Raw genomic sequence first — 10,207 nt, 5'->3', positions numbered from 1 at the left:
TACTAATCGTAAGTATGAATGACGCGGAAAGGAATGCGTCGAGAGGGCTGGTACTGCTCCGTCGTCACACGGCCACCGCCAGGACGCTGCCGCTGGCAGCCTAAGGAGTGTGTGCAGATCATGGAGAAACCTAATTTCCTCCCCTGACTTCACCCGCAACCACCTTCGTCGTTCATGCTTACGCGATCCAAGCCTGACTCCGCCACGATTTTTTTGTTACAACAGTTGGCCCTTCAGTGGTGTTAGAATTAGATACGAAGTTACTGGAGTTGTCTCCGTACAGTCAGTAATGGACAACCCCTCTGAAGCTACTAAAGTCGATTACTTCAGGGCACAAGACAACTACAGAATCGTTGGTTCCTGCCATGGATTGTTATGCTTTTTTGATGATCATGGCAACGAGAATACGCATGGCATCTTGTGGAACCCCTGTACCGGATTCACATTCCAATCGCCGCAAATCAGCGGTCAAGCCAGCCTTTGTGGCTTTGGTTACATCATCTCAGTGACAGCTACAAGCTTTTTGGAATTATATGTAAGGAAATGTCATCTGGTTTGGAATTTAGTACCAGAATTTATACATTTGGATCAACTTCGTCGTGGAGAAGAATTGATGATAGCCCATTTGGCCTCTTTGGTATCCCAACTAACCACTTTTATATGCCAGAGAATGGGGTATTTTTCGGTAGTAGCAGAGCATGCACTATTAATTGGATTGTTAACCATCATGTGATTCTTTATTTTGACTTGGGTAAAGAGACTTATGCTCATTTTACCCTGCCTGATACGGATTCAAGTGATTATCAATGCAAAAAGTTATGTGTTTTGAGAAACTGCCTTTCTGTTTGTTATGGGTATTCAAGAACACAACACTCGATTGTGTGGCAGATGAAAGAATATGGAGATGCTCAATCTTGGACTAAATTGGCAATGATTTCCTTCCACGGCCTTGTACCTCTCTATATCTCGGAAACTAATGTGCTTTTAGCCATTTCTTCATCTTTCAAAATAGTTTTGTGTAACTTGAATGCTGGCAGCGTAGATTTTCCTGTGATTGACGGTATAAAGAATCATTATCTTTATCAAAGTGTACGTTCTAGGATGGCTTATATCTACCATGAAAGCTTAGTTTCACCAAATGGTCTTTAAAGCAACTCATCCAAAATGCTGCTTCGCTTCTTCAAACCTCAAACCAAGCCTATTGTCTCTTGGTGAAGCCATTCCCGAATTACCAACTTTGTTATTGATGTTATCAAAATTATTTATCTGTGTACTGTGTTTATGTTTCAAATAGAATTTACTGCTTTATGATAATTGTTTGATCTTCCCATTCTAGTCAAATAATTCTTTTAATATTCTTGGTATCATTATTCTTCCTTGCAAATCATTGGTCATAGTAATTTTGCATCAATACTACTGTTTCGTGGAGAAGGGCACGGCCAGGGATGGATATGTAGAAATGACCATAATTTACTTGCTTCATTTTGTAAATTAAGTGAAAAAAGAATAGTTCCTTAAATATGGATTAGGCATGCATATCTTACCATAGGTTAAAATTAGTATAAAGCGGCACCTTGGTGATTTTCCATAACAAATTCAAAGTATCTTCACTGTACTACTTGCGGTGATCGTTAAAGTAATTTATTTAATGTCAAAAATATTTGTTGCTAAGACCATAATAGCAAAGCAGTAGAACGATATATGGTCCAGCTTGCTCTCTCAACTGATACCATCTCTAGAAGTATATCAGTAGTGTTAGGAGGCTAGCATATTTTGTTATTTATAGCTATTAATTAGTCAGCATTAATATTTTTAATGGTGTGAGATTATCGCTTTTTAATATTGATATTGGACCCATGCTGGTGTATGTGAATGATATGGGGGTGGGAGGTGTCTAACAAAAATGTGGGTTCATGGTAGTAGGAACTCGGACCCTCCGAGTTCAGCAAGCAAAACCCACGGTCCGATTTCTTTGTGTTTGTATCTACTTGGAGTGGAACTCGGACCCTCCGAGTTGGCAAGGATAACGCACCGTCCGATTTCCGCATTACCCAATCGCACGGTCCGAATTGCGTGAAAGAAGGAACACGCGTCGCATCCCCGCTGATCCACAAACGGTGCCCCTAGAAAACACACAAAGAAGCCACTCTCTCACCATCCGAAGACACACTCACTCACCTTTCACTCTCACAGTCTCCTTCTTCTTCCTTTCTCTGGGTTTTGCATGGTGGAGGAGCATCAACAATGTCAAAAAAATACAAAATCAAAGATGTTGATCGATCTGAGCTTCATATTATTCATTATCTCAGTGATCCTGATTATGTAAGTATTTTTTTTTAAATTTTTTTAAATTTTATAATTTTCATTATATTTATATTTATTAAATATAACTGTTATTGATTTTGGTTAAATGTTAATTTTATTGTTAGTACAATAAAGTTGTAATGCTGAATGATTAGTAGCGTTATTTTAATTAATCCATGTTATAATTATTTTATTGAGAAAATTGAAATATTTTTAATTATAGTAATTATTATTAGGAAGCTAATTATTACCGTTATTAGAGTATGAATGATGGCATATACTCATTGTTACTATTTTTTTACACAGAGGAAAAAATGTTTAACAAAAGAGTAATTAACATTAGATTTTATTGTAGATGTTGTAATATTGTTGAGAATATCAATTAGGAATATATGTGTTTGTAATGAGTTTCATTTGCAGTTATGAATAATTTTTAGGATTAATTAAATAATTTTAGAAGTTAGAAGAATTAGTTGTATAAGGATTCAATAAATTGATTGATGATGGTAAGTTAGTAATTGTTAATTATCTAACTGGTAAGTTGTTATGTTTTTTTTGTAGAAATCAAGAATGTTGACATGTAACCATCCACTTCCTCCGGATCGGTACAACGATAGGGTGGAGGATCATTTGCGAATTACCGGGTTCTATCATGTGTCTCAGATTGGGATAGTGCAGTGTCAGAAAGCATTGGTAAATGCTCTAATCGAACGTTGGCACCCAGACACACATACGTTCCACCTTCCCATTGGTGAATGTGCTGTGACACTTGAAGATGTAGCTTTAATTCTTGGTCTTCCCACAGATGGTCTTCCAGTAACAGGGATGACTATGAGTAGTTTTGAAGCCTTGGAAGCGGAGTGTTTGCTTCAGTTTGGCGTTGCACCGCGAAGGGAGGACTGTAGATCTAGCTGCATAAAACTGACGTGGCTGAGGAATCTAAAAGAGAATATAGAATTGACTGATGAAATAAATATACAGAGGTATGTTAGGTGCCACATTATGTTGCTGATCGGAACGATCCTGCTTGGGGATAAGTCAGGAGCAGGTGTTCATTGGAAATTTCTACCCTTGTTACGTGACTTTGTCAATATTGGACAGTATAGTTGGGGCTCAGCATGCCTAGCACACCTTTACAGGGCGTTATGCAGGGCATCTCGTTATAACTGTAAGGAAATAGATGGTCCACTAACACTTCTGCTCGGATGGGCTTGGATCCGACTGCCATATCTATCGCCGGTTCCTAGAGAACCCCGCAGTTTTCCACTAGCAAACAGGTAATATTATGTTACAATGTACCCATTTCTTGATATTTAAGCTTCAGTTGAGCTAATTGAGAACATCATATTAGGTGGCGTAACTGGGAGCGTACTGACCGACGATTTAGATATTTGAAGCTAAATCACTTTAGGAAGGCCTTTGATGAACTTCAGGAAGGACAGGTGTGTTTTATTTTAACAAGTTTTCTACCAAAGCATAATGCATTTTAATTTTTATTTGAATTGTGGATTGTAATGATGAGTATCCCGAATTTTTCCAGTTTGTCTGGGTTGCTTATGCTGTGGATCGTGTGGATCCGAACATAATTCCTCCAGAAATCTACCGATAGGGTCAGGCGACAGTTCGGTTTCATTCAGGACATACCTAATCCAGAGCAGAATTTGGCTAAGGCGCATGGAGAGGTTCTGACTGGTCCTAAGAATCTTAACTGGGCCACGGCACCGAGTCATTCAAAATGGGTGATGCATTGGACAAACAGGTATCACTACATTCTTGATGAGCTTCCCATGCCTTCACAGCATCCTTTGGATAGTTACATGAACTGGTACCGTACAAAATATAGAAACCGCTTATCCTTGTCGAATGTTGTGGGTGAGGAGAATGATGAAGGTAACCAGGACATGGATGCGGGTAATGATGATATGGAAGGGGGTAATCAGGATTCAGATGAGGGTAGTCAGGATATGGATGAGGACAATGAAGATCAGGAGCCACAAATATCACTTCCAAATCCGCCTCAACAAGAACAACCTCAGCCCTCAACCCAGTATCTACCTCAGACACAGTTCACCCCATCATTTCCAACGCAGCAACAATATTGGGGTATGTCACAGTTTGATCCAGGTGAAGGAGGTTCTTTTAGTCAGTTGCTTGGGTTCATGGCTGCAGATGCAGCACAGTCACAGTATGGCCATCAACCTGATTTCATGCCAGGCAGGTATTCATTGGATGCCAGGTATCCAGGCCATACCTCATCCGTTGCTTCTGGAGAGTTCGTATATGTTGACTCTAGTAGGAGTGATGGTGGACGGGGTGTCCTTAATAGTCAAAATCCTAGCCGTGTTAACATGGGACTTATTGAGGAAGACACTAACACACTCGAACGAGAAACCGATGAGGAGGAAGATATTGAAGAGTTTGATGAGGATGAAGAATCTCGTAACGATGGTAATATGTTAAATATTTTACTTTATGTTTTCCATATTTGAATTTATATTGTTAGCAAAATTGGCCTCTCTTTTTGTATTTTTCTTCTTGATTTGTTGTGTATATGTTGGTTATGAATATGTAATATGCTGCAGCTAGTTGTTTATTCCTTTATTGTATACAGGTCAGGCACTCAGTCCGAATGACAACATCAAAGGTTACAATCTACAGATTGATCCCCCACGTCGGAGCGCTAATCGTTTCACTCCTTCTGTATTTAAAAAAGCGGCCAAGAAATGCAAGAACTTTGTGAAGGATGTAAAGTGGGGAATGAGAAAGTAGTTGTTTATTTTATTTTTTTTTTTTGGTATTTTGTATATGTTGGAAAGTATGTACTAATGACTTAATGTAGTTTTTAGTGGACTTTGTAATGTTTAGAGTAATTTCTTTGTGTTGGACATTATGTAATAATAAATAGCACTAATGGTCATATTATATTGTATTTTTATTGTGAATATGTTGTAGTGATATTATTAATGTTTTAATCATCTGGAGTATGTAACAATGTTTCATAAAATCTTAATATGCTCATACAGATTTTGATGTAGTGATGTATTAACCATCAAATTATATAAGGCTACAGATATGTGATAATACTAGATTGTCATAAATTATAAGGTTACAAATAGTAGGTCATGTTACATATATTTGCTCATTCAGGTTATATTATACAATCTCATCTTAAGTCTGTGAACCTATGGGGCACCTCTGTTGGTGTTTGTACCAGCTGTCTGACGGCATCTGCTACGACTATGTCCTTCAGCCCCGCATAGAGTACATCGCCTAGGACGACGTAACATCCGCGTGTCCATCTCATTCAGAAAGCGCGTCATCCTTGGGCGACCTTTCGTTACCCGTCTCAGGTACGGATTCGGTATGAACCGAGGTCCGTTGTAAGCAGGCCATGTAGCCGGATTACCTAGTGGCCTAAACCTTGCTCGGTACACCCGCCGTACTTGGTCCATCTTATAGACATCATGCACGTACAGTTGCCAATCCAGTCGCTGATTGGCACAACATGCGAATACATGCCTGCAGGGGATCCTGTCCACCTGGAACTCACCACAGTCACGTCGTAGGCCACGTAGATCGACTGCAAACTCCAGTCCGCTTGGCATCTCACGAACCTCAAAGACCTCATTCTGGCGGTCAAAGCAACTAACCTGAATATTTCCTGATGCAAGTTGGTTTGCATGCAACTTCAAGGTCACGATATCAGAAAATACATGGCCAGCATTGATCCTTGCTTCCGCCTCCGCTCTTTTTCGGGTGAATAACTCATTTAACCTATAGAATGTTGCCTTGACAAGAGCAGTAATGGGGAGATTGCGTGTACCCTTCAATACCGAATTGATGCACTCCACAAGATTCGTTGTCATGTGCCCCCATCGGTACCCACCATCAAAGGCCAATGCGTACTGCTCGCGAGTAGGGGTGGCAACACTACCCGAACCCGCGGGTACCCACCCCGCCCCTACGTTCCCTTAACCTCTGGTAACGCACCTCATACTCCCGCACCGTCCTAGAATATCCTGGTAGATAACAACATATGCAAAGCAAAGGAATGGAGGTCAATGGATTTACGTAAGGAAAATATATTGATAAATTGCTTAAATTTCATAAATGGTTACCGATGTTGACGACCAATTTTTGGAGGTACGGTACCTTGAACTTTCTCAAAAAGTTTGACTCTATATGCCGGGTGCAAAACATATGAAAAGCTCTTAGAGGTGACCACGCTCCGTTACTGCGTTCCACAGCTGCATTTATGGATTCGTGCCTGTCGGATATTAGACCCACACCATCACGAGTTACAACATGTTGACGCAGGTTACTAAGGAAAAAATGCCATGCATCAGAGGTCTCTCCCTCCACAATAGCAAATGCAATTGGGACGATATTGTTGTTGCCATCTTGTGAAACTGCCACAAGCAAACAACCCTTATACTTTCCGTATAAGTGAGTCCCATCTACTTGGACAATTGGCTTACAATGTCTGAATGACCTAATACAAGGGTAATAACTCCAAAATACACAATGCATGACCCGAATATCCCCCACCAACTCATCGCCTTGGTATGCAGGCATAGTCTCAAAATGGACAACAGCTGATGGCTCCTTATGACACATGGCCTCAAACCATATTGGCAACGCTTCATAAGATGCCTCCCAACCACCAAATATTTTTTCAACTGCCTTTTGCTTAGCCAACCATGCTTTCCGGTAACTGACGGTGTAGTTGAACTTCGATTGGACTTCTGCTATAACCGATTTTACCTTTAAGGATGGGTCAGCCTCAACTAGTGGCTTTATTGCTTCTGCAATTGTGATAGAATCCAGCTTCGAATGATCCTGTGAAATGGTGGCTCTTGTACATGTGTGACTACCATTATACCTCCTTATAACCCAACAGTACCTCCTGCTGATCAAGCTAACCCTAATAAGCCAATCACACCCTAACCCATACTGTGTACACTTGGCATAAAATATCAACGGCTCAGACTCAAACAACCTGTAGTCTTCGCTTCGTCGTATGCTATAGTCCTTTACCGCCTTAATAACAGCTTCTCTTGAACTGAACTCCATACCTACGTGAAATTCACCGTCTTCCACAATAGGAATTTCTGCTGGGACAACAAGCACAACAAAAATTTCATTAACACGTACATATTTCAAAAACGATTGTAAAGGTTAATCAAATTTAACTGAATCCAGTACGCTATAACTCCAAACCTAACAACATGTTATGATGTCACTCCAGACAATTAAATAACAGCAGCAGCATATTTAAAAACCATACCGGATTTGCCGGTTCGACCGGCATACAAAAACGAACCGGACCGATCAAGCTGGTTCGACCGGCAAACCAATAAACCGGACCAGTTTGTTTGAACCGTAACAAGGATAGAACCAGTGCACAATATTATTACAAAGTCATGCAATCGGTAATAACCATACTATGGACAATTTAATTATTATTTTCAATTTAATACCTCTAGCATATAAAAGTAAAAAAAAAAATATCAAATAGAGCTAACCTTGCTTCCTCATAACTCAATCAATGTCTAACTAAAATAGGACTAACACCACGTTTACGTACCTGCAGTCATATATTCTGGAAATTCTGGAACATGCATGGCTTCCAGGTCTAAAACTCGCATGAAGGATGGCTCCTTAAACGGAACTTCGTTCGCGAGTGCATTTGCCACTTCTGTCACATCTGGGGCCATGGTTCCGTCACCTTGATCTTCATCTCCATTTGGAGCAACAAATTCATAGTTGCTTTCGAACTCTTCTTCACTATCACTATTATAATCTTCCCATAGAATATTGCGGTCAGCCTCAGATTGTTCAAACTCAACATACAACTCGATGAACGAGATCTGAGACCGGTTTTCATCAATATACATTGAAAACATCTCCTGCATGCTCGCTTCGTCCGTCACATATTTGGTTTGATACTGGACGAATCCGCCAAACACCGGAATGGGATATCTGTATAGTATACACGATATCTTTCTTGCCCTCTCAGAATCAATCTTTTCACATATTACACCTTTCAGCTCTTCAAATGAGATAATAAAAGAAATGACAATATCTAGCAGATTTTCACAAATAAATTTAACTCCTTCAGTCGTTTGTAACAAAATCTGACCAAAATAGTATATTTTAAGTAATACTCTATCACTCATTTTTCCTCACTCACCACAAAAAAGACAACATTAATTCTAACTACTAGACTTCCAAAGTTAAAACTGAACCAGAAAGAAGAAAGAAGAAAGAAGAAGCTGCTCGAAGGAGGAAGACGGCACAAAGCTCCCACCAGTTCACCTCACACTTTTATATCATCATCTTTACTGAAATCGGACCCTTCGACTAGGTTAAACAATAAAATAAAAAAAAAACTTGGTCCACGAACTTGGACCATCCGAGTTCCCTCAAGCTCTCACAAAAAACGGAGGGTCCGAGTTCATTGTTGCCAAACTCATACCCTCATCAGCGAACTCGGACCCTGCGATATGCATGCAAAATTCTTCCTTGTGATATCGTTGGGTCCGATTTCATGCATACGAATTTTTATCTCTCACCCAAACAAATCGGACCCTTCGATTTGTTACTAAAAATTTAAAATTCAAAGAAAACGCAGGGTCCAATTTCCTTCTGCCCACACTGACAAAAAAGCTGTCCCACAAATATGTCTGTTTCACCCCTAAACCATATCGGAGCAAAGCACACACATGCCCCCCATTTCCAAAAAATTGAGCTGTGAGATTATACATTCTTTTTCTGTTGGTTAAATGCTGGCTAGATTTTAATAAAAGTGCTGGCTTTTTCTATCTAAAATTTCTCCATGACTAAATCACTGCACCATTAAAATTTTATTAATTGAAATACTACTATTATCATATTAATTTCGGCTACCGATATGAATATGCTATTGTATCTACATAGTGTTTCTGCAATATTGCTTCAATCAATTTATAAGGAAACTTATGAAATGCAATTAAAGAAGCTAAACCGAATTGTCATGTGTCCTGTCTTATTCAATTTACCCAATGACATTCAGCTCAATATTCAGGTGATGAGACCTTCTAGGGACTTGGCTTTGGCTGGTTCTCCTAACTCTTGGGTCAAGTTGGTAAAAATCATCGATAGATAGTTGGTAAGGTTTTGCTCATGCATTCAAGATTCTTAGGCTATAAAATAAAAATACCCCATTATGTTAATAAATTGTTTATCATTGATTGTATTCAAGATTGTTGTTGGAATAAAAGAAAGAAATAGAGTGAAGTATTATGTCTTCATCCTTTTAAACTTGTCTATTATTTTCCATTTATGTCTGGCCAACATTCATTAAGTCCGCTTATTAGTTGTCTTTACTCTTTAGTTTCTATACTTGTTTGATATTTTTTATAATAATAAATAAAACTGTTTATATAGTTGGTTTGAGACTGGAAAGCTGAATTAAAAAATTTGAAGGAATATTTGTTGTTGATGTAATTAGCATTTTTTATCTTTCCAATTTCTTCCCGAGTATAAATGTATAATATATTGATTACCCCTACCCCCATTCTTTTTAAACTCAGTATAAGTAATGTGTATAAAATTTATGGCAAGGCTGTTTAGAGAAAGGTCTTTGTGTCAAAAATAATTAATGATTATTCATTCATAGGAAACAATGGCGGGTAAGAAATGGAATCTTCAAGTTGCAAAAGTCTCATGAGGTTTTGAAGCATTATACAGAGGCTGTTATTGATGGTAAGCCTAAACATGCCAAGGTAACAATACTCATTAATTAGAGGTGAATGCCGATCATGATCTGTTCTTGTATTTATTGACTAGCCACATCAGCTTATTAATTATATATGATATATATTAGTGCTATCTTTGTATTGAAGGAAAGCAAATAGAATTT

The 10,207-nt window shown here is 38.9% G+C and overlaps 4 protein-coding genes across 4 annotated transcripts; 3 read left to right on the top strand and 1 right to left on the bottom strand.

Moving 5' to 3' along the window:
• On the top strand, nt 544-1,149 carry LOC107611682 (F-box/kelch-repeat protein At3g23880-like). Its single transcript, XM_016313584.1, has one exon. The coding sequence runs from the start codon at nt 544-546 to the stop codon at nt 1,147-1,149; it is 606 nt and encodes a 201-aa protein (XP_016169070.1).
• LOC110262406 (serine/threonine-protein phosphatase 7 long form homolog) lies at nt 1,933-3,913 on the top strand. Its single transcript, XM_021108357.1, has 4 exons — nt 1,933-2,322; nt 2,866-3,581; nt 3,656-3,746; nt 3,845-3,913. The coding sequence occupies exons 1-4, from the start codon at nt 2,245-2,247 to the stop codon at nt 3,911-3,913; spliced, it is 954 nt and encodes a 317-aa protein (XP_020964016.1). The 5' UTR covers nt 1,933-2,244.
• LOC107611681 lies at nt 3,912-5,300 on the top strand. The gene is made up of 2 exons (XM_021110032.1): nt 3,912-4,752; nt 4,916-5,300. The coding sequence occupies exons 1-2, from the start codon at nt 4,047-4,049 to the stop codon at nt 5,071-5,073; spliced, it is 864 nt and encodes a 287-aa protein (XP_020965691.1). The 5' UTR covers nt 3,912-4,046; the 3' UTR covers nt 5,074-5,300.
• Nucleotides 6,235-9,011, bottom strand: LOC107611680. Its single transcript, XM_021108356.1, has 3 exons — nt 7,892-9,011; nt 6,423-7,415; nt 6,235-6,323 (listed from the first exon to the last, which is right to left on the bottom strand). Exons 1-3 carry the CDS (start codon nt 8,481-8,483, stop codon nt 6,235-6,237), a joined length of 1,674 nt encoding a protein of 557 aa, XP_020964015.1. The 5' UTR covers nt 8,484-9,011.

Source organism: Arachis ipaensis, chromosome B08, assembly GCF_000816755.2.
Source record: "Arachis ipaensis cultivar K30076 chromosome B08, Araip1.1, whole genome shotgun sequence".
In the NCBI taxonomy this organism is placed as follows: Eukaryota; Viridiplantae; Streptophyta; class Magnoliopsida; order Fabales; family Fabaceae; genus Arachis; species Arachis ipaensis.
Note: the sequence above shows the minus strand (reverse complement) of the source record. Positions and strands in the feature narration are given on the sequence as shown.

Coding starts and splice junctions, on each gene's coding strand:
- LOC107611682 (XM_016313584.1), top strand. CDS start 544: ATGTCATCTGGTTTGGAATTTAGTACCAGAATTTATACATTTGGATCA.
- LOC110262406 (XM_021108357.1), top strand. CDS start 2,245: ATGTCAAAAAAATACAAAATCAAAGATGTTGATCGATCTGAGCTTCAT. Junction 2,323..2,865: donor ATCTCAGTGATCCTGATTAT/GTAAGTATTTTT, acceptor TTTTTTTTGTAG/AAATCAAGAATGTTGACATG. Junction 3,582..3,655: donor AGTTTTCCACTAGCAAACAG/GTAATATTATGT, acceptor ACATCATATTAG/GTGGCGTAACTGGGAGCGTA.
- LOC107611681 (XM_021110032.1), top strand. CDS start 4,047: ATGCATTGGACAAACAGGTATCACTACATTCTTGATGAGCTTCCCATG. Junction 4,753..4,915: donor TGAAGAATCTCGTAACGATG/GTAATATGTTAA, acceptor TATTGTATACAG/GTCAGGCACTCAGTCCGAAT.
- LOC107611680 (XM_021108356.1), bottom strand. CDS start 8,483: ATGAGTGATAGAGTATTACTTAAAATATACTATTTTGGTCAGATTTTG. Junction 7,416..7,891: donor TCCAGAATATATGACTGCAG/GTACGTAAACGT, acceptor TTGTCCCAGCAG/AAATTCCTATTGTGGAAGAC. Junction 6,324..6,422: donor AAAATTGGTCGTCAACATCG/GTAACCATTTAT, acceptor GTTATCTACCAG/GATATTCTAGGACGGTGCGG.